At 36.9% G+C, this 25027-nt stretch overlaps 1 protein-coding gene across 2 annotated transcripts in view; it reads left to right on the top strand.

The window, feature by feature from the left end:
- The window catches only part of LOC134666589 (roundabout homolog 2-like), a 58805-nt gene extending 35625 nt beyond the window's left edge, over positions 1-23180 (top strand). For both annotated transcript variants that reach the window (XM_063523794.1, XM_063523795.1), the window contains exons 2-11: positions 6698-6832; positions 13907-14236; positions 14322-14475; positions 15468-15598; positions 15722-15994; positions 16155-17471; positions 17555-17888; positions 17974-18149; positions 18782-19128; positions 19305-23180. In XM_063523794.1, coding sequence (XP_063379864.1) covers positions 6778-6832; positions 13907-14236; positions 14322-14475; positions 15468-15598; positions 15722-15994; positions 16155-17471; positions 17555-17888; positions 17974-18149; positions 18782-19128; positions 19305-19889 — 3702 coding nt within the window. In that variant the 5' untranslated portion in view covers positions 6698-6777 and the 3' untranslated portion in view covers positions 19890-23180. The remainder of the gene's footprint in view (positions 1-6697; positions 6833-13906; positions 14237-14321; positions 14476-15467; positions 15599-15721; positions 15995-16154; positions 17472-17554; positions 17889-17973; positions 18150-18781; positions 19129-19304) is intronic.
- The last annotated feature ends 1847 nt before the right edge of the window (positions 23181-25027 follow it).

The raw sequence follows: 25027 nt of genomic DNA, 5'->3' as shown, positions 1-25027 counted from the left end.
GCAATTCATGTCATAGATAAATGCCACAACTGTTGCCGACTTTATATACACCGTCCGTTTGTCAAGTATTTAATAAGTAATGATCGTACATTTTCCAGCATTTTTGGTGCAGCGGAGTGGTGTTAACGGAATCGGTATAAATAATTTCAACCCTAATGATTAATTAGCGTTAATTACGTTAATACATATTAACCTTAATTTACCATTTCAGTTGAAATTATCTCTACCAATTCCTTTAAGACCACTCTGCTGCACCAAAATACTGGAAATTGTAGGATCATTGTTAATAAGAAACATCCTATATATGGCTCCAGTGGCCCGCGTGAAGTTTCTGAGGCGCAATATGGCCCTCAGCTAAAAAAGTTTGGAGACCTTCGTGTTATACCAATCTTACAGACATTATGTATTTAAATAGGTTAAGAAAACTGTTCTACTATCGATAAAAAAATCCAACTGCTCCCGACAGCCACTTTGGTATGTTTACTGTGCATTCCTTTTACTTGTTTATAAACTTGCGTTCAAACTTCAAACAGGCATAGGCGTCGCAAGCCTTTGGAACAATATTAACGTATGCACATATAAATCATGTATGCGTTACAAACTTTCAAACTCCACGAAGACGTTTTGAAATAGGTAAATAATAACGAACTGTTTGCATAACCACTAATTTGAGCTCTGATTGTTTTATAAACAACTTATCAACCCATCTAAATTTGTATATTATCGAGGTATGTAGTTAGATTGGAATGGAATGATCTAGGGCTAATACATTTTAGAAAGTAGACTTTCCTACTAAGCATTATATATATTTGCAGTGTTACGAATTTTGTAAATTACATAAATAGACCGAATTCTGGTTCCACGGCCGGCTCCAAGACACTGTGGGGTTGCAAAATATTCACAGCCCTAATTGTATTTTTTTTTGTTTTGATATATATTTTATATACTTGTAATAATATGTATGCTAGTTTTAAGGTATTATATACGGGCCAATTAGTTGTCCCTAAAAAAAGAATTCGTTGTTTAATTTCACATAAGTAAAATACTATGCAACAATATAACAAAGGTGCTAACGTAGAAGACGCTCTAGCACCTTTATCTGTTTACGTTTAGTACCACAGTGCAATTCAAGCGAACATCTTTATTGTTGAATAAATCGGGGGTGTCAAATGGGACGCCGCCCTTTGTGGGCTTATCTGTGTTTTTTATGTTTTATGTTACAATACATTTTTCTGCACGTCGATAATCTGGGATTATTCATGTCTGAACTGCTGTGTCGATCATGGGTGACATCTGTTATGGCTTTGTTTATAGAACAATATTAAATGAATACTTCCTTTTTTTCTGAAGTTTTTATTGCCTCGCACGGTTATTAAATTATTAAAAAAAGATTCTAGTTTTTGTTTTCCTACTATTTATTCTTATCGATTCAACTTTGCTAAGCTCTCATTGAACAATATTCTAAGTTCAATGTCTCAATATTAAATTACCAAATTCTCTAAACATCATTCATAAACTTCCAAAATCCACAATGAAAAATAATCTGCTGGCCGCTTTGAGCCACTTCCGCCGGGCACAATAGATGCATGCAAACTTTGTGAAATGGGTAAAAATAATCCCCTGCTCGGTCCCAATACATCACGCGAACTGTCAGTCGAGACCGCACGAACAAAAATATACCATTGTCGGCGAAGTGACGGTAATGCTTTGTCCGAAACTTTCCTAAAAACTTGCGCAATTTTGGCAATACACGCACCGACGCAACTGCGCGGTCGGCAAAAAGTAATCCCTTATTGTCGAAGACGATTCACACGATTTTATTTTCAAATGACTATATACACTCAAACAAAAAATATTACGACTATTTCAATTAGTTATCCATTAGTCTATCGGCTTGTACGTAAATCAACGTCGAAGATTAATGAAAGCGGCAATTAAAAACTAAACAAACTGTCGACAAATAAGCGTTTGAGTGGATTCTTAAATTAGATTACCGAAACACTCGTATCTTTGACGTCGCGGCTCACAATTAATCAATTTCGAAAGTGGAGCGCCGTTCATATTTTACGAGATCCGAACGATCAATCGCGCTTTGTGTGGGTCTAACTTAGCATTTGGTTCGACTGAGCCGTAAATATGGTAGCCCCCCGTCAAAACAAACATTATTCAGAAAACATGTTTTCATTTATTTTTATAATAACACCCACGCTTGTAAAAGCTACCGTGTGTGTTTAACGGACCGCGTAGGCTTTCTTGTGAATAAGTTTATAATTCAAGTCCACTATACAAAACTCATAGGGAACCGGTGACAGTAAACATTACATCATATCACAAGTTTAGCTTTCCACGTAAATTCCAAGTACATATTAGCAGTTACTATTATAAAAACGTTCTACCTAAATTCCTTCGCAGTAAACAGGTCACAGACTAAACATGCCTAGAAATAATATTAACCAGTTCTGTACACAATCTTCAAACGATAATAAAGAATGTTGACGTAGCAATATGTGAAAAATAAACATTTTGGAGCTTAACGCTTAGTGCGTTTGCTAAACTTATCTCTAGCCGCGCCTCGAAACTAAAAAGTCAACAGTCATCATTATTATGTTCGAGCGTTGCTAAATTGCTGGCTGGTCAATGAATACACCGTCAAATACTTTTGTAAATAAATAGAAAGGGGTTTCCTAAAAATATTGTATGCATTGCGCTGTAAAGATTTTATTAACATTCCGTGTTCCTAACTAGTTGCATAAAGGCCGAGTCGAGTGAAAAACTTCGGTCCACTTTTGCCTGCCTTTGGCTCAATTACGGATCCCTTTTTAAACAAGTTGGCTTTATAACTATGGGCACTCGATACGGTACATAAGTGTGTAGGTACGACCATTGTTTATCCTTAACAATAATTTCGGTGTAACTGGCGCCCTGTCATCGTGCAAGTGGCTATAAATTATAAACTTAACCGCGTTTGTTTTGGTTAACCGTTTGTATGAAACACATGCGCGTGAGAAACACTGCATCTCAAGTTGGATAGGTTAGTTATGCGAACGTCTAGCACTTGGTAAACAAATATTACTTTAACTCTTAAGTGTCCAATTATCAGCTTTCAACGAAGTCAATAAGTGGGAAGTGAAGTCGATGTTGTTACATTTACTCATAGCGGTTTTAGGTAGAAAACGTACTTAATACTTTGGTACTGTATATACTTCTAAGTTTTTTAAAATTAAAATTAAAATTAAATCTGTTTATTTCACAAAAAAATAACATCACACGTTCTTAACCTAGTTATAATCTTTAATATTTAAGATTTTAGTAACTAGGATGAGGGGGACATATTTATTCCCTAATCTTAAGTTCTAATATATTTATTACTTATCATTATGTATTTATGTATGTTTATGTGTAGGTATATGTATTATATTTATTTACTTAACTAATAATTATTCTTGTACTATGGTATTCAGTTACATTCTCGATAGCATTTAACGTCAGTGCCAAACTGGTGGTAGCCACACTTTTGATTGCTAAATGAAAGTTATTACGTGTAAGTGTCTATCCATTATTAAATGAGTTTTCACTTATTATTAATTTACCCTTTATAGTTATCTGAATTAAAGTTCAAACATTCATTAGCATTACTTAAAATAGAAACGAGCTATTAGTGGAAATTAAACTGAGATTGCAAGTCTCATTACGAGTGTGTTGTTTTGTTTGTGTATCGGGTACCGCAGCAGAATACCGCAACACTAATTACATGTTAAAACGAATGGATATAAAGTTCAGTTGCGAGTTGTGACGCGATGTTTAATGAACCGGGGTCATATTGACTAGTTAAACTAATTTGGTAGATGTTACTGAAGTATAACTACAAACGAATTATGAAACACATTCAAAAATATAAAAGAAGTAGAAGTGGGAGTTGGAAGGGGTAGACCTCGGTGGACTTTCTCTGATCAGATCGGGGAAATCCTGAAGAAAGGCCAGGTCAAGAGCACCCTAAACCGGCGAGCGTATATGAGGAATGCTATGAAATTAAAGGAAGCGAAAGAGGTATGTCAGGATCGTGACAAATGGAAATCCGTGGTCTCTGCCTACCCCTCCGGGAAAAAGGCGTGATTATATGTATGTGTGTGTTCAAAAATATAAAAGAAGAAAACAAACGTTTTCGCACACAGACGATTGCTTGTCTTTAAGGAGGATATCACCTACAGCAGATATCTAAAAAAAGATAGATGTAAGTATTAAATATGGGACAAAACTAAAACAATACCTCATCCGTCGTATGAAAATTTATATCATATTTTGTCGCAATTTACGTATGAACCATAATCTTTTAACGATTTCCCTTTGCGACACTGCATTTTACAACAAAACACACACATCCGCTATCATTTTTTCGCTTGTTTATTGGTTTTTGTTTGTAACCCGCTTCTTTTTTATGAAGCCAAAATATAATCTTATGTCAGAGTGCTTCTTTTACGCAATTTTATTACTGTGATTCCTTAGAATGTGATAAAGCTTGGCATCTGGAAAAATCATAAATGAGGATAATAAATCAGGATCTTAAATCTTTTAATATTTGTATCTGATCTAGTTTTAAAACCGTCAATAGTAACTCCTTAGGTTATCAAATGATTAAATGATAACGTACTTTTTATAGGTCCATTGTAGATATTTGATTAAGTTCAAGATCTTATTTGATTCATCTATACAAACTGTAATTAAAACCAGTATGAATCATTAATTTATAAAAGCCGTAACTCAATGGTAGTAAGATTGAAAATGTTAAACCCGAAAATAAAACTCCCGTGCGCCTTTCATTTAACTCGAGTATTTGTTTTCAATTAGGTATATCAATTGTTATTGGATAAAGTGAAGAGCTGTCAATCTTCATTTGAGCTTCCTTTTAAAATCAGACACTACGCACAGGATGTTACTGTCATTTTTTTATGAGACATTTTAATAAAATATTAAACTATAGGCTCAATTAATTTCCATTAACACATTCCTCGCGTACTAAATCTGTATAATTAACACGTGTTTGGATATAAAATTATACGATTTGTTGGAAATAATAACAAATGCGAACTTGTGGGGCAATTCCATTTCATAACATAACAAGTTCAAAAAGGATTTGCGTAAATTTAAAATGGTTAAGTTCACGTTTGCCCTTTGCCAATGGAATAAAGTCGAGAATTCCTGAGCATAAACTTATATGCATTTCCGAGAGTTCCTCTGAGACAAGTTTAAGAGTTTCAAATCTCAATGTGACAGATGTTTACGGTCTCTTTAATAACGCAAATAAATACGGTGAAGTTGTTTACATTAACGTTCCGAATTCGGGAAGAGTCGACTGCTGTTCTATTTGTTTATATAATTTGATTAGGAAGGTCCGGCATTCGGAAACAGATGAGTAGGCATGCTGCGCAATCCCTAATACTAATGAGTTTATATAGATATACATAATATATATGTATGCAGTTAGGTATGCTACAATCATCGTACATATATAAGTACCTAGTTATAAGTATTTTCAGATGCGTTCGTAGTTTTGGTTTTATGCTATTCTGATTATTTCTTACTAAAAACGAAACAAAAAGGCATGTCTGATTAATAACGGTTAACTTTACATATTTTGCTAAATTGTTCTTATCCAAGATCTTAGCATCGGTCATAAGACGAGTGTTGTGTGTTAGGTTGATCTAATGAAAGAAATCCCAAAAATATTTTTTTATACTCCCGGCTTTGAAACATAGTATGAAGTTGTTTTTATCATTTATAATTAGGCACTTATATGTTAAAGTTTATTTCGCGGATTGAGAGTTATAAAAAGTTGTTCTATTTATGACATTTTAATTTTGATATTTTTATTTAAATAAATATATAATTAACGGGACAAGTTTATGTAAATCGGTCTAGTCCCACATTACGCTCAATAAAGGCTTTTGCTTTTGTGTTGTAATTTTGTATTCTTAATTTTAGGTTTTAGCTAATACAAGTCTCCAATAACATCATCCTCCTCGCCCTTTCGTATTCAAATGGTAGAGGTTAATTTGGAAACTCTCCGGCCCCAAGATGGGTCTGCGAGTTTCGCAATGTATTATTGGATAAAGGGAGGGCCTTATGAAATTCAATGTAAACCGGAAACTACGTTAAATTAGAGGGCCATAAACCAATAAATTTGATGAATTTGTCTTCTCGCAAGAAATGTGATTATGCTACTGGTCTTTTCCCTGCAATATCAGGATTTCGTTTTACTTGGGTTAGTTTTGTAACTGAATATTATTCTTTTTCATAAAGGAACGATTTAAATTCCTTTGCATATGTTGTGTTCCTTTCCTCTACTTTTATATACTTAGGATGTGACTTTTATATTTTCAAGCCGCATAATGACTGTTTTTCCGGTATATTTCTGATTCTAGCGCGGGTTTCTGTAATTTATTATTTTTTTAATTCTTGCTTTTGACACCTACTGAAAAGTTTTAACATAAATTGATCACTGACATTTTGATATTTAAATCAGTTATTTTGTTTTTGAAATAATTAATTTATATTTTATGTCACTCGCACAAAACTTTGACAAATCTAGTAATACCTCATAGAGTAAGGTAGAACATGCGAAATGTTTTGACATGACCTTCATTTTTGCCGTATGTGTATTGTACTTATCTTAGGAATAAAAAATGTTCTTTTTTTCCAGATGAGCGAAGTAGAAGAGAATGAAGCGAGCCCTCCAGGAGCACCTCACGTCTGTCTGAAGACGTGGCACTAGACAGCAATATGAACACCCGGGCTGTTCTGACGTCCCTGCTGGTCGTCTTTTGTTTTTACACAGGTTAGACAGTTTATCTATAGATAATACATAAGCAAATTGGAATATAGGCAAAAATGTCGACTAGGGTCAATATATTTTTTATGACTCGAGTTAACAATTTTAACACATGTACAATGTTACACACAATGTTTTTCATCACACGTGCGAATTTTTTTTTCAAGTGAAATACGGTAAAATCCGGCATGTTGTTTATTTTTTGACGTAAAGGTATGAAAGGTGTGTTCATTCGTCAAGCTACTTACCTATTCGTTAATTCATATTTAGCTTATATTATAAATTTTAAAACAAAAATAGCTAATTTGTACCCAATAACCAAATACAATCACCGTTATTTACAAATAAAGTTTCGAAGACTAACAAATATGCAGCGGAGACAGGGTTCAACCAGCGCTAATAGCGAGCACCCTCTGGGGGCGCATTCCCCTACACCTATGTATTTGATATTTAGTGCCTCGCCGTACCATCTTAGATTTGTACCACCGGCTAAGCCAGGAATAACTCCGTCAAAGTGGCCATATTGTTTAATGGAATGGAATCGTTTAGTGAGGATTTAAATACAGCGGTTAAATAAAGTGCAGTATGATTTTGTAATTTTATTTGTAGACAAAGTATAAGTAAGGGTCGCTTTTCGGTGAAGGAAAACATCGTGAGGAAACCTGCATACATCTGCGAAGAAATTCAAAGGTGTATGTGAAGTCCCCAATCCGCATTGGGCTAGCGTGGGGACTATAGCCCAAGCCCTCTCGCGCTCGAGAGGAGGCCTGTGCCCAGCAGTGGGACGTATATAGGCTGAGATGATGATGAAGTAAGGGTTCCATAGCGAATATAGAAAAAGGGAATCCTTATAGTTTCAATAAAGTACAGATGACATGTTATATTACTCGGTGACTGTAAGCACAATTTAACACAATTTCAATAAGTAGGTGTATTCTTGTCGTGCTTTTATATAGGTATTTATAATTATTTACATAGGTACCAGTCACTTTTACTTGGTGTCTAAAAGTACTAGATAAAAAACCGACCATATATGTATAAGTAAAATTGTTTCACAAATTAAACGCCAAATAACGGCCCTCCGGGGACAGATAGAATTGAAAGCGTAACTAAGTGACAAACCTCATTAGGATAACAAAACACACATGCATAAACGGTCCCGCATCTGCCCATAGAACACATTTCACAATCAACACCAAAAAGTCCACTAAAAACTCATGTCTGGATACACTCCATCCCCCAGTAAATGATGTCGCCGTGATTGAATTATTTTAGTCTGTGTATCAATGGGCGGCATGAAAAACAGCCAGCGCCCCGGGCGGCTATCAAACCGTAAAGAAGTTAAGCTAATGTTAAACGACGCCTATCTTTTGTGACTAATGCGTGATGGATGCTGCGTAAAATGCGGTGAAAAAACGAATAATAAAAATAAACAGTCGCGCTCCGGGCTTACAACGGCAATCCATAGTGTACGTCATTGTATCGGGAATTGAAAAATGGTTTATATCTCAAAACGTAGCAGATAAACTAAACTGTGACACTTATGGATATTTACGCATGTGTGACGCTTAATAAAAGTCCGTTATGATGTTCATAAGCATGGATATTTTAGAAGTAAAAAAAGTAGTTCCACTTTTAAAATAAGGCCAGTACGAATTTAGACTAGGTATTCGTGCTTACCATGTTGTTAACTTATTAAAGTACGGATGATCTCATGTTAGCAATGTCATTCGAATCAGTATGAAAACAAGAGCAAATTTTAAAAGTTAGAATGCCATTGTCAGTTTCTTTAACCAAGGTACTGCATATCATAGCGTAAAGCGATTAGACTTCAATCGCAATCCCTTGTTGATCCTAAACATAGATGTCAGAAGCTGCGCTAAAGTAAACTTATCGCATGTGCCGATCGCCAAAAACCTTTTTTGTGTTGACGATCACAAAGCAGCAACGATCAGATAGCATTCAGCTTGTTAACTATACCTTTTATTTATTCAGCGGACCGTCTTCCTGTTTGCCGATACGTCTGATTAATAGGAATGTTTTCTAAAACCGGCCTCGTACGTTGCTGTATCCACTTCATGTACCAGCAACACAATACCTACATAAAATTCCTCAACACATATTTAGTATGTTTTTTAATATAAAATAGGTACTGAGTTCTAACTTGCTTTATGGTCCCCATTGTCCAAATAGAGTTTTAGAAACGCCCGGAATATACAGTCATGTATCTACTAATTAGCCTAATTAATTAAAACAGATTATTTTTACATGTGTACGCTATTTCAACTGTTTTAGATCAATAAGGTTGCAACAACAAATACAAATTCGGATACACCGCAACTGTCATTGGCACACTTCCTTAAATTCTACCAGAAATTTTGTTACGTAGTTACTCCTAACTATCTCAAGAAAGCCGGGAGCCTTTAATTCAATTTGAATTTTATACCAATATTTTAAAGGTGATATTCCAGCAACCGAATTATTCATTTTAATGTCTGCTTCCATTCGCAGGTAGACCGGGCTAGCCCTATGAAAGGTGACACTACGTCAACAATTTGTCCCTACTACATTAGGCGGAGCCGTTACAAGACAAACATTGTAGCTCACGAATTTTACATTAGAGCTAATCCCGCCATCCGTCGAGAACAGTATCTCTTGGCACATGTGCGACGGAGTCTTCTCGTTTTTTGCACCGTAAAATATAAGTGGTATTTCATTAGCCGTGACATTTCATTGCCGGTTTGTTCCTAGGTGTGTCCCGTTTGCGATGTTCACGTTGTTTGTAGTTTCTAGCGGTGAAATATTTGGCGGTATTCTTTAGTAGGCAAATAAACATTTTTCTTTTTAAAATGAGGGCTTCGCCCAATTAAACAAGTATGTCGCAACTGGCTGGCATTCGCGTAATAACGTCATCGGCGTCGCGTTGCAAAAGGGTCCCAAAATTTAACACGTGCTTGCCTCGTAATTTGAAAAATCATGATTGCCCCCCAAGGGAGTCAATCAATGTGATTAGAATTAGATATTTGCGATTGAAAAGGTTATCAAGTTACTTAGGGCGACATAAAACTTGAACGTAATGATCTTATCGTAAATGCGGTGGAGCTTATTTTTATTTTGGAATATACATAGAGTCGGACTGAGATAAGTCTGCAGCGGATTTGATAGCCCGCGCAGTGCAAGAATTATTTGTACGTCATAATTTAAGAGAAGTTTGACGTTTAAAATAACACTTGCACTATGTGGGCTACCAAATCCGCTGCAGACTTTTCTTGGTCTGACTCTAGGCATGGTGTGTTAGAGCCTTTCTCAGAAGCGAGAAATTAGTTTGCCTGTATTTTATTAATTTAATAAACACGCCAACGCGATAACTCTAATTCTGAAACAGGTCATACGAATAAATGGTTTATAGATCAAAGAAATTTACATAATGTGCATCGTTACTACATTTTAACGGTGTTGACAGAGATTAAACTGCCGTGTCGCAATAGATTTTGAGTAAAATCAAACGGAATTTTTAACTGACTCTTTTACCACACCAAAGAACTCGCGACTTATCAACACTATAAACCCATATACTAGTTCGAACTAAGAGCAATCAAATGTTCGTCTAAAGGTTTACGGTTCACGGACATCTGAGGGCTATCAATTTCAGACCAACAAAAAATATACGACGACAGAGTTCAAACGGACTTACATTACAGCATTAGAGCGAGCGCGTGGCCGACGACTTTAAATGCGAAACCCATGTCTATAACCTATTTTTTATTTATTTTTTCTTGGCGACGCGTGTCAACATGTGCTAGTAGTATAAATTAGCAAGGGGACGCAGCACCCTCTCAGTCGTTTTTTTATAAAGATTTTGAACAATAGAGCGTAACTACTCGCGTGCGAATCGAAAATTTATGCCCGCGAGCGACGGCAATGTTGTCAACTCACACTTGGATTTGGTTCATTAATCTACGGCTGTTATTTAGCTATATTTGTAGGCGGTTTTATTATTACTTTACACTGGGTAATACTGTAATACTAATAGAAAACTTAATAAATGCTTTTAATGAAAAGTATTTTGAATATAATCGGTTAAACCATTGTTAGTAAATTTTCATAAAATTTGCGTTCTCAATATACTTATGTAATATCAAGTGGTAAAAAGAAAGAGCCTTTTTTGTTTACGGTTTCGTATGTGTGGCTTTGTTAGTACCTAAATCTCAAAAGCATTTATTACGAGAATCATAAGTAATACATAGGCAAAGGGTTAGGTTAAGACATATGTAGGTAGGGTAGAAAAGGGGTTTCAGTCGATGTGTGGAAGGGCGGCACCGTCGTCGAACCCAGGCCACCTGGCGGTGGACTTAAACCGGTGGCCTCGGATACACATGCTGGTGGCGCGTATGACGGCGATACTGATCCTGCATCTCAGCCAGCCCCGTATGGTGCTTAGAGAACGGGTCCAACGTTGAGATATGGTTTCTGCCATATGTTTTATAAAGGAGGACATTTGGGGTGCATAGAAGCTGTTTTGTTAGTACCTATAGTAAAAATTATGAACGAAACTTTCCAGTTTCCATGAACGAACACGAACTTAGTCATTTTTAAAGTACCTGATACCTGCTTTATTTTTTAGAATTACCAAACTTGTAACACCCGAGACAGATTCAGATCCAGCCCAAAAGAATATCTCGTATAAATGGCTTATATACAACTAAGCCATAAAGCTTCATAGTTTTATGCGCGATAAACCAACATATTGAGATCGACATAAACAATATTTTATGCTCTTCGCAATCTGCGAAATCATATTTTTATTCGTCTGATACTTATCTATTTATAGACTTTGTCCTGTCGGGGAACTTTATGAGTTTGACAGTTAATTTATTACAGACTGCCATACGCGATGGTCATTTTGTGATTTGATTCATTCATTCCATTTTAAATATTTTATATTAATTCATATTTTGCGTTTAATGTTGGCGCTTCTTTTTTCAATAGTGTGGATCAAGTATTTTGAAGCTGTTTTTAAAGAAATTGTTGTTTAAAACCAGTAAACTGAAGGTTTAAGGCTCCAAAGTATCAACAGCTATAAGATTTCTTAAGTTAACTTTTATATGTTGTAAACTTGTAGGCACGGGCCGTTTTCACAGATTTCATCTGTTATCGTATTTCAGATGTCTGGGTTAGATGTCTAATTGCAAAAAAGTTTCTTTGAGACATCAGATCAATACTAGAATTCAACTTTTCATTAGGTACATGTTCACGTACCATATAAAAGTAATATCCCGTATTGAAAATAGGTGGCCTAGAATTCAGGGACATAAAAAACGGGGTCATTCGAGATGAGCAGCTGCAGCACGTTTTCAGCGGACCGCATAAATGGCAGCCTGTGGCGGTTCGAATATTTGTATGAAAACTGCAGTTGCCGGAACGTGACTTCCCGCGACTCCACGCAGGTCTTTCACTGCTTCAGGCATTACTGCCTTCATTAGGTACGAGGTTAGATGCAAACAATCCGTTCTTGTAAAACTAATAGGAACTTATGCCTATGTCCGACTTTAAGCGTGGATTTCATTTAGTGCGTTAACGAGTTGATGTCATAAGAATATAAGTAAAACGTAATTTTTCATCATAATTCTGTTTAAAATTCATATTAATTTCTCTGTCTTATGAATGTAAAGTAATGATGTACTCGTACCAAAATAAACTTATTGCATGCTTATAAGGGAACAGTCGGTTTAGTTAAGCACAATCTGCGTAAATTATATGATGTAGGTATACCTGTGCCAAAGAAGGCCCATCCTTATTTTTTTTTCATAACATAGCTATGTTTAATATACATATTATAAACTTTCAGTTTTGTCAATGATAATAGCGAACATTACCGCAAAATTTTACCCCATTCACATTTACAAAAGTAGGATAGGTATATTCAAAGCAGGCAAGCTTAAGAACTGGTACTTTGGCGCAGGTACCTTACACACGTAAGTTATGTAACATATTGACGACCTTGACGACCGGTCTGGCCTAGTGGGTAGTAACCCTGCCTGCGTAGCCGATGGTCCTGGGTTCGAATCCCAGTAAGGGCATTTATTTGTATGATGATACAGATATTTGTTCCTGAGTCATGGGTGTTTTATATGTATTTAAGTATTTGTATATTATATATATCGTTTTCTGAGTACCCACAACACAAGCCTTCTTGAGCTTACTGTGGGACTTAGTCAATCTGTGTAAGAATGTCCTATAATATTTATATACTTAATGTATTCGTACGTAGGTACCTAAACATACGTACGTTTTCTTTACTAACAATAATAATTGCGTAACGGCTTATATAGACAATAGCAGGGGACAACACAACCCCAATAGCCAATAAAATACGGGATTTTTGTTCAAAAATTGAAGGATAGCAAATCGAATTCAGCATTAGAGATTCAATTATAGATTAGCCCTTGTATCGTACCGCATCCATAATGTTGGGACACGTGAATAAATAAACACAATTACTTCGTACAAAAGAGTAATCCCCATTGATTTTGTTCAGAAAACAGCCTTGTCTCTGGAATCGAGTCACCGCCCGCTCCCAGAGGTTCATTCTGCCAAAATCGGACACCGTATCGAATTTTTTTTTGCTGATCGATTTTTACGTTCACTCAATAATGCCGAAGTACAACAATAGACATACATCAATTCGAGTGTCAAAAACTAACATCTGCGCGTTTCGTTGTAAACACAGTAAAATAGTGGAGGGTTCGAAACCCAGCATCCTTAGGGGAAGGCCATGGTTTTGGCTGGCATGTTTTTATAGCTCATTATTATTGTGTCCTGCTTTAGAGTAGCTGCAAATGACATACTCAACCTATTATTAAAATAAACCGTTGCGTATAAAGGTCTTTTGTTAGGTAAATTTAAAATAAAGCTTGTGTGTAGGAAATTGCAGTGGGTGGGTCCGCGCGAGACCTAGCGTCGCCTTTCATTAGCCGTTGGATCCTGGCACGCTAACTGAGCGAAGTACTTGAACTATGAGTGTTTACACGGAAGTATTGCATAATGGAGAAAATTCAATAGGGATTGTTTTGTCAACAGGTCCAGTAAATTGTGGGCTAAGTGACGACTATGGGAGCAGCGGAGAAGCACCATACGTCATCGAACAGCCTTTGGACGTCACGGTGGCTCGTCACCAGCCGGCCACTCTCAACTGCCGTGCTGGAGGCTCACCTCCGCCTAACATAAAATGGTACAAAGGAGGCGTGCTGGTAGTCTCCGACACCCACCGTAGTCTGCTGCCTGCAGGTGGTCTGTTCTTCTTAAGAGCGACGCACGGTAGAGCTCACTCAGATGCAGGGGTTTATTGGTGTGAAGCAACGAATTCATACGGAACAGCTAGGAGTAGAAATGCAACGTTACATGTAGCAGGTAAATTTATATGTTTAGTGATCTAGATGTGTATCCGTGTTTTTTTCGAGTCGATTTAATTCATTAATTGCATCATGTGTTCCAGTGCTACGTGAGGACTTTAGACTAGAGCCAGTGTCAACACAAACTGCGCAAGGTGAAACTGTAATATTGGAATGTTCGCCGCCACGAGGATCGCCCGAACCGACTATTTACTGGAAGAAAAACGGCCAGGCCCTGCATTTTGATGGCGATTCCAGGTAATTAATGCTTTCTTTAACTTCACGCCACAAGAAAGAGAACTTTTTACTTCGCGCACCGAGTTGAGTTTAATGTAAATTCAGTAAAACTCTACTTACTAATGAACAGAATAATAAACTAGCTGGACTAAGAGTTCAACCTAAAAGCAAAAAAAAGTTTACGATAACTGCAAATAATGTTTTCCTAGAATGGGTTCAGTATTAGCTCGATAAAACAAAATTAGGAGGGAATTTTAGGGGTAGTCACTAAGAGCTCTCAGTATGAGTGGGTTGGCAGCAACGTGATAGTCTTGTGAATGAGCATATATTCTCGTTTGATATGAGATACTCGGTGTCATATAAATTTAATTACCTACACTTTTATTCTAAGAGCCTAAGTAATAAAGGCATGAGATTCATTTAATGGTTTGCCGCCACGTTTAGTTTCTTTGTTGAAAATGCATTGAAGCCAAAACATAAACTAAAAAGCATAGTTTTGTTAAATGGCGTAATAGCCCTCGTTATTTTATATAAAGTTTTATCTATACTTAGTAACGATGGCTAGTTCACCCATTAATGTTTGCTTTTTATTTGCACACTAAACTCAACATATGGGTAGAAGTGAAACTAAAATTGAATCTTCTTTAAAAGTTTTATTGCCAATTTATTCCACTTTGGTGTCTATGAATTTTTATAAGCCATGGCGTTGGGTTACATCTTGAGGGCGCATGTCGTTACGTATGGCGGAGCATAAAAATAATTAACAGCCGTAGGGAGGGTACATCAAAGTTATAAAAGAGGGGATATTTGAAGAGCTCAACAAGCAATCAAGTAAAAATCTGAATAGTTCCGGCTCACTGGACCCCTTATTAAATGTTAATTTCCCATTGAATTATTCCGCCCTACATTTGAATGACTTTGTTTCATTGCAATCGGTCTTAAGTAATAAAATCGATTTAAATATTTTTCAGAATAAATCTTCCTTTTTATATAACATGAGTATTATATTCCAGAATGCATTTAGTCGATGGTGGTAGTCTAGTTATACAAGACGCGCGGCAAACTGATGCCGGCAGATATCAGTGTATAGCTCGGAATCCAGCGGGGACAAGGGAATCGACTGTTGCTACGCTACGAATCCACAGTGAGTAATCCTCGAATCTCTCTCTGTGAAAGCCATATTTGTACCTCAAATCCAGCCAGTAATTAGAAGTCGTGATTTAAGCTCTTTTGTCATGTTATTCAAGAGACATTTCTCACTGTACAGTTAAGCCGTACTTAATAACGGGCCCCGAGGACGTGGTGGCGCAGACCGGCGGCAGCGTGACGTTCCAATGCCGAGTGGGCGGCGACCCCCTCCCGGATGTGCTGTGGCGGAGGACGGCCGGAGGAGGCAACATGCCACTCGGCCGCGTCAAAGTTCTAGACGACAGGAGCCTTAGGCTCGATAACGTTATTTTAGAAGACGAAGGAGAGTACAGTTGCGAGGCCGAGAACTCAGTCGGCGCCGTAAGTGCCACAGGGTACTTGACTGTATACGGTGAGTGATAATTTATTATGAGCAAAAGTTTGAGTTTCAACTCCTTGTATAAAAGCTATTATTATTTATTACCTACGTAGATTCTGTACAGTATCTGTTTATCGTTTTTATTAAATTAGGTACATGTTGGAGTTTTTAATTATTTCTTTTCCTTTTTTAGATCCACCTACAATATCGCTTAAGCCAAACTCCGTAACAGTAGAAAATAGTGCAGCCGCTACATTTACTTGTACGGCCTCAGGACGCCCTGAACCGACAATGTTCTGGAGTTTAGAGGGAAACAGGACAATAATACTACCCGGCACGTCGAAGGGCAAATACCATGCCACGCCGGTTATTGACGGCGTCACTACATTGACTGTAAATGAAACAACCAAAAACAACAGCGGTATCACAGTAGTTTGCTCGGCGGTGAATTTTGCCGGCAGTTCGTTTGTCAGAGGAAAATTAACAGTTACGTCAGACGATGACCGCCCACCTCCAATCATAACAAACGGGCCCTCTAACCAAACGTTACCTATAAAATCGATGGCAGTTTTCCCCTGCACAGCCGTCGGCACACCTGAACCAATCATAGCCTGGTATTTCGGAGGGGAAGCGCTAATACAAAACCAAAGAAGGAATGTGTCTAATGACGGGACTTTAATATTAAGAGATTTAGATAAAAGCGACAGCGGCACGTACACTTGCGTCGCCTCCTCGCATCACGGAAAATATGTATGGAGCGGCGTTTTGCTAGTAGATAGTCCAATAAACCCGAATATACATTTCTTTCGGGCGGCAGACGTATCGTCACTACCCGGCCCACCCACAAAACCGCAGATACACAACATAACGGAAAATACTGTCACAATATCTTGGAATCAAAATAACAAAATTGGGTCGTCATCCATACTCGGATACCAAGTGGAAGTGTTTTCGAGAGAAACTCTTTCCGGAAATAGCACACCTAGGAATTCTCGGGGTTGGGTAGTGTTGGCAAAGAAAATACAACAAACGCAGTATGTAGCTAGGTCTTTGGTTTCTGGCGTTACCTACATGTTTATAGTGAGAGCGGAAAACTCGCACGGCTTATCCGGACCGAGCCCGGTCTCCGATCCTGTAATAGTGGGCGAAAGTGGCAATGCCCTATGGGAAAACGGAGTGTTCTCCAATAATACCGGATTTAGAAATAACATCATGACTGATAACATCGTAGAACTAATCGAAGCAACGCCCATTGACTCGAAAACTATTAAGTTAATGTGGGAAATTTTAAATTTCTATTATTTAGAGGGATTATTTATATACTACAGACCTCTTGATAATGCAACAACAGAATATCAAATGAAGACTATCTTACATTCAAACGACGTATCTGGGTATGAAATAACCTTTTTAAGGAAATATACAAAATATGAGTTTTTCCTTATTCCGTTTTATAAGAAATTCGAAGGAAAACCTTCCAATTCTAGGATTGCTCAAACGCTGGATGATGGTAAGCATTGAAGCATATGTATATAGTTCATTATCAAGCATCTAGATTATTGTGCGTTATCAATAAAATTACTTTTTTTACAGTGCCAGAGGGTCCTCCAGTAAATATTGAAATGTTTATCTTCAATACAACGACAGTTCATTTGAAATGGTCACCCCCAGAACCTCATTTACAAAATGGGCTAATTGCTGGTTACAATGTTTTGGTGAATTGGTTGGACTTGCCCGCCAACAAATCGATGGTAGCCATAAACACGACAGTACATCAAGCTACGAGCCTCATAATGACGAACTTAACTTCCGGAGTCAGTTATTCGGTTCAAATTGCCGCTGAAACCGTTGTGGGGATGGGCCCATTTAGTCAAAAGGTGTACTTGAATATCGACTCCCGTTCTATTGGATTGGATCCTTTATCAAGGTAAATAATCAGGAAAGCGCTCGTAATGTCTCCAAATGTATTTGTTTTAACTTGATTGTTCTTTGACGTGACATTTTTATTCCAGGTATCCCGTTAATGGAGAAGTGTCTATCGTAGCGGGCGACTTCGTAATGGAAACATGGTTTTACGTTTTGATTGGAGCGATCGTTCTGTTCAAAGTAATTGTGATTGGCGGAATTATTTACATCAGAAAGCACAACATTTTCGCCAAAAAGTCGTCCGCTCTTCCAAATATATACGGTGCGTATCAGAGTTATATACGATTCTCATTACATTAATGAATGTAAAGATTACTTCGCATTATTCTCTTTTGAATTATCCCAAGTGATGCGCAGTCCAATAATATCCGACTGGCAACAAGGTAACTGGAAAATAAACAGTTATTCAGCTTAACTCAAAACGCTTACATTTTTTCTGTGGAATCAGCATCAGAATTTCAAAATTAAAAACATTCCTTGGGTGTCGTAGGGTGGCGCGAGCCGCGCGTTTGTTTGATGGAGGCTTTGCCATGCGAAGGGAGGGGCTAGATTACTTTCGAGTTGAAAGGTGGTACGAGCCCTCTCGCGAGCTCACTGGATCTCTTTCACTTTGCATTCACGTTCCGGGTACAAAGGAATGATACAAATCCGAGAAATAAAGACCCAGTAAATGTAAATGTTTTCTATTTTGTTTTCTCGAGGCGATTCGTTTGTTGACTCACCCAGTTACCTCTAAGCCAATTTACCTCGCTTTGTTGGTATTGTGTTGGGCTTATGTTTTTTGGAGCCTCAAATGAAGGAGATGATTTACTTTCGATTTACGGCGGAAAATGTAATTAAGTTATATGGTTAGTTGAATATAAATGAAGGCTAATTTTGTTTGTCTCATTTTAGATTCAAACGGAACGAGCTTAGTTACACAAATGAATATAAAAGCCGCAGTTTCCTTGTCTCACCCGCTCACCAGTTGCTATAATAAGAACACTGTAACAAAAACAGAGTCATTGCTTTGGATGGAGAATCAGCCTGGATTATGTATGACGGGTACTCAAATTAATCAGAACAAGCAAAAGATGAATTCTGAATATGATAAAGTTGCGCAGCAGTTACCTGAATACGCAGAAGTGACGTCATCTAAAATCATGGGCAATGAATGGAACACTAGCAAGACGGCCACCTCCCCAGCGGCGTACGCGTCAGTCACGCTTGTTGCAAATACGAGACAGTGTGTCAGTTCATTGGTAAGATATTCTAAAAGATAAAAAGTACTCTTGACACTATCAAGTAATGGTAGGTAACAAACTGATATTGGTGCAAAGTTCAGCGCTACTATAAGTTTATTACTTTCCTGTATATTCATTTAATAATGTAGTCTAATGGATTTTACCATTATCATAATTGTTTTATTTTTCTGCAGGGCTGGTTTCCGCCAGGTGGCAAAAATATAGAAAACTTCGATAACCGATATGCGCCAGATGAAGAACTTTATCCAGCCAGCAATGGAGGTTATTATAATAGAAATGTGTACAGCGAAAAATACTTCCAAGGTCATCCAAACGTATTGAAGTTCTACGATTTACCATCAATGGATAAAACGCAGAAAGCCCAACTACGTTACAACCAGAGCTTAGATGATAGAAAGGGAGATAAAAACCAAAAGTCTGAAGTTACACAGTCACTCATCGGTCGTACCTACGTCAGCTCTAGGAAAAATTCAGAAACTGAAACTACTTACAGAGCATTTGGAGGGGATGAGTCAGATGACGAGTCATATCCCGAAGACGGTGGTTATGATGAGCTGCAAGCAATGCAGTCTCAGAGACAAAGACCTCAGCATCAGTACGAGAGACCTAATTTTGACAACGAGAGTACCAGGACGCTGGCTCGTCTGACATCGTTCCGTCACGGCCAAGCCTCGACGAACGGCATATCGCAGAACTCGCTTGCGCCAGCGCACCCTCCTCTGCCTCCGCACCCGCGGGCGGACTCCGTGACCCGGTAGTATCACGCCCTGCCGGTTTTCGGCGACTTGTGCCAAACGGACGTGTAGACCGACTTTAAATTAAGTGTAGTGATTCCACTAAGAGAGATCGCATTCTTCCTAATGGTGTACAGACTGTTTAAAAAGCATTTTGAAATGTTTTGTACCTAAGTGTTTGGTAATTTGTCATGAATGTTTTAAGGCGAATAGTGTTAAGAACTTATGAACGTATACTATCGAGATTGGCCTACTAAATATTTCGACTGCCTAATTTTACAACGCAGAATCCATAGCTGCGTATTTTCGAGAGTTTATATTAATTTAAAGTAGTTATTTTATAAATTATAAACTACGCCTAGTCGTTTGTAAATAATAAATACAATTGTAAATAATGTATATAATATTATACTATGTGTATTTAGTTAGCACGAGAGATCTAATATACTTCGATGATAACACGTTAAGCCTACACATCATCAGTTGAGAACCAACCCATTTCACTAACAACTACTTAAACCAGACTCAAATCTCAGTAGGTACTAATTTCGTACCAAGATACGAGGGTTCTAAGAACAGTGACACTATGAATACTAACTACTAAAAGTTTTTGGTTTTCAACTGATGGCATTATATTTAACCCACGGCGCGATTCGGGAAATGAATTAGAGATGCACTAGATAAGATATAGTAAAGATATATGACGTTCCACGGCGAAAGGTACCATTACCCCGACTGAGTATTGGAGCGGCGTTAATAATAAGCGTAAGCGCCAGCTGCCATAAGGTACCTTTTGCGGTGGAACGTCACATATCTTTACTATTTCATATCTAGTGAATGTCTAACGGCGCGATATCTTAAAGTTCGAATCGCGCCGCCAGTCAAATTAAGGGTTCCACCTCGGAATGAGAAATAAGAAGCTGAAAACTCGTATACACTTTCATTACGGCGTTAAAAGTTGCTATCTAGGCTAGAATTGTAGATCATAAAATATTACGACAACTTATCTTCCGACCATTTTTTCATGCGCTCAAGCGTTCTCAAGATAGAGGGCGCAGAACGCGCGGCGGTCAGCCATGCGTACTACGCGCACACGAGATATTCAATGGATTTATGGCAACTTTGAATACGTCATAATGAACGTGACACCTATACGAATTTGTAGCTTATTATCTCTCATTACGAAGTGGACCCCACTTTTAGGCTAAGATGACTGGGAGAATAAAATTTTACAGATGTAGCATACTTAATTATTTTCCTTCGTATTTTCTCGGAAACGTTCGTATTTGTCATGTAACTTCAGTCAACATCAGTCATTTTTGTACCGAGACTGACTGAAATAGCAAGACGCGATCGTACGTTTCCGTGAAAATACGAAGGAAAATTCTGCATTCGATCTATTGAACTTTTATAGTGATTGTGTTATCGGAATTGATATTATTCAATTGATATGTCTGTTTGAATATCAATAAACGAATTTGTACCCACGATATCATTAGTTTAAGCATTATTTAGAATCAGAATACAAAAATATCGCTTGGCAATAACTTGAAGTAACGTTGATATATTGTAGGAAATATACTGTTAATGATGAGTCCGCTAATATAATACACATGTAGATTTTCTTTCCATAAAAATCTAAACATCTAGAAACTCTACGTTTTATTTTGTTGTAGCCTATTTAAAATGACACATTAATTTGATTTAAAATGTGCAGTAAGTTTAACAAGTTAATTTTAATACCTCTATTAGTTATAAAACTTGTGCCATAAAAAGTTTTGTAATATAAAATTACCTTAAAGAAACATTGGAGTTGTGAAATAAAATTCAAATGAAGCTTTTAACAAAAGTAAAGATGATAATCTACGTAAATTATGTGATATTCATGATTATTACATATGTATAAACATTTTGTAAAAGTACAGTATGCAACAAAGGTAAACATAATTATCTACTCTGCGAAAGACTCTTTTCAGGAGCTGTGATTCTCCTGAAATATAATATTCCATATAATATTTTTATCTAAGTAATTTATTATCATAGTCCCCGACTCAAAAATGACCCCGAGCGATGGTATTTACTTTTATTGCAAACTGTTCTTAGCACAAGTAGTATATCTGCATATCATTTGTATTACTTAGTTGAACTAATTGTTAAACATGTTATACTTAAATAAGGACGTGTTCACAATAACGAGATGGCCCTGATATAAAATAAATAGGTCTAAGTTTATAGGGTAGAGATGTAGTGCATAATTATTTTCCATCGTATTTTCGCGGATAAATTCCGAAGCCAACTAAAAGTCCTCACTCCTCTCTCTGTAACCTGCTTGAGGAGAGCTCTTTCTTTCTTTGGACACGTGGCGAGACGAGAATCACACAACCTCGAGAAAATCATAATGATTGGCCGTGTCGAGGGAACAAGAAGTAGAGGCAGAGCTCCAACTCGCTGGACGGATCCACTCCTGGAGGCAATTAATAGTGGCACACAGTCCGCACTTCTGCAGGCTCAGAACAGAGCAGCCTTGAGGCTTCTTATAGACAGAGCTACTTATGGTGGTCACGACCCTCAGCTGTGAGGATAACGACGAAGAAGAAGAAGAATTTTCGCGGAAACTTACGAACGTGTCTTGCTGTTTCAGTCGGTCTCGGTACAAAAAGTACTGACAATTGACTGAACTTGCATGACAAATACGAACGTTTCCGCGAAAATACTATGAAAAAAAACCTTATGCACTACATCTGTATTAAATTTTTTCATTCAAATGCACAATTCACTTTTCCACTTGTGAAAACGTCCTTACGTATTCAATTTGTAAATAAAAATGTATAAATAAAAATATCGCCTAGATACAAGTATTATGACTCGATACCTGTATGTTCTTCTCTGTTACTATTGCTCCATTCATAAGTGTACCTACTTAAATATTATTTAATACAACAAATTAAATAACCAATGGAATACGTGTAAGAAAGGGCATAATAAGAAGGGATCTAATAAGCACTAAGTAAAATTATTTTTATGTGAATGACCATGCTTCAATAACGAACGGTTTTGAATTATTTAAAAATGTATTAGATTTTATATGTTCGTTTTTTTTTAAGAAACATTTTAGGCTATGTTTCATGGTATTTCACTTTTTACTTACTTGTTTAGAACGAAATTACGAAAAAGAAAATAACGTATAATCATAATGTCTAGTTATGTGTTATATAGTAGCCCATTGGTTATTTAGTACAGTTGCCATCAGATATATCGGAGCAGCCAAGGTGTTCACAAATATCTGAACACGCCTCTATTGTCAAGATATTAGAGTGCGCGTTCAGATAATGTGAACACCTTGGCCGCTCCGATATATCTGATGGCGACTGTACGTATTAAAACTACGATACCTTGCTTTTTTAGCTAAACCAGACGATTACCTAAACCTAGAGCATAATCTAACAAAGTATAATTTTGACACGTACGAGTATACAATTTATATTTCTAGTTCCTATTTTATGAATTGCGTGAAATCGTTACAGGGCTATTTCCATTCTCATAAATGTCAATGTAATTTTTTTTTCGTAAAAAGTGTGTTAATTGGGAGTGACGTTTTAAATAGGCACAGAATTATAAGCTTTATCTCTGTATCCCAAATACTAAATATTTAGATAAAAAATTCGTGTCTTGCATGTATCTTAAATTGTAATCTTGGGTAGTATTCTATCTTTAACCTATGTCCAAATTTGAGTTTATTTCTTTATTGGGTCTATTTATTATAGAGCACTTTAGTAGCTGTCTTTTGCGAATGAAATATATCAATGAGATATTTTATTTCGATACCTATGTGATATAATTTTTAGTTGACTTATCGACCTGTCATTTTAGTATTTGGGATAGAGAAACATAGTTTAGAGCATATACATAAGTAATACATTAATAAAATAAAAAACTTATAATGTGTTTGGACAGCTACGATGGAACCTTTTAAGTACGTATGTCGATAAAATTTATCGTACTATACCTAGTACGAATTTTATTGACATAATCTGTCACCCTCCATACCTGTATAGTCAGACCGTAAAATGTTTGCAGCGATTTTGATAGCCCACGCAGTGCAAGTGCCATTTTAAACGTCAAATTTCTATGAAGTTATGACGTATACCTAACACTTACACTGCGTGGGCTATCAAATTCACTGCAGACTTTGTTTGGTGCGATTATAACTATTTTTTTCTTAATTATTTTTAAATTATATCTCTATTAGATTTTTTTGCACTAGAATGCGGCCTGCACTCTCGGAGTAATTAACAATGGAGCCGCCATTAACAGGCGTTCCCCTCTGTCGAAAATAGGCGGCCAATGGTCAACCTCATGTCAACCATATGTATGGACTGACGTTTATCTGACATGACGTACCTATACATTTGATGTGCCCCTCCCCCGCAAAAAACGGCAGACTATTTTGTACCGAAAATTTTTGACATGGCGTCTCCATTGGTTATATCCTCCAAGCCTGCACTTGGTAAATTAAGAAATATTGTCCGAGTACCGGTCACATAGGTGTAAAAAAGTGTAATTCGGTAACTTAAGAACTACGACGTTAAAGGAATTCAAAATATTTAAACAAATACTTCAAAATTCATGAAAAATAAATATTAATTTACCAAGTGCGGCCGTAATAAAACTTAAAAAGGGCATTTTAAAAATTATTAAAAAAGAAATACGTTTGTAGCCGTTAAAATTAACAACTCCACCATAGTTTTCCATACACATTGTAGAGATATACTGTTTTCCACAGAGTAACGTCTGGATATTTTCACACTTCAAAACCTACACAAAAACTTGTGCTGTTCTGATTAAACAGTAGGTAATTGAACATTGTAAATTACAATTTGTAATTGTTCACGGTTGTCATTGCCGGTCTGTTCTAAATGTGCTGTGCTAACATACGAGTACTACTTTTATCGCCTACTATCTATTCACGACCCCTGACTGTTAAAAATAGTTGTTTATAGAGTAGAAAGCTCCTTGTCAATGAATAATCAAAGCATCTTATGTAGTCATATATTGTGCATCTTACGTAGCCTTATAATTTCATGACATCTAATAGACATATTTATACCTCACAACTCATACATCTATTTAACAAACATGACCTAATTTTAATAGGTTTGAGG

This window comes from Cydia fagiglandana, chromosome 8 (assembly GCF_963556715.1).
Source record: "Cydia fagiglandana chromosome 8, ilCydFagi1.1, whole genome shotgun sequence".
NCBI classification, from domain to species: Eukaryota; Metazoa; Arthropoda; class Insecta; order Lepidoptera; family Tortricidae; genus Cydia; species Cydia fagiglandana.
The sequence above is the reverse complement of the archived record's forward strand: the minus strand, read 5'-3'. Positions and strand labels throughout refer to the sequence as shown.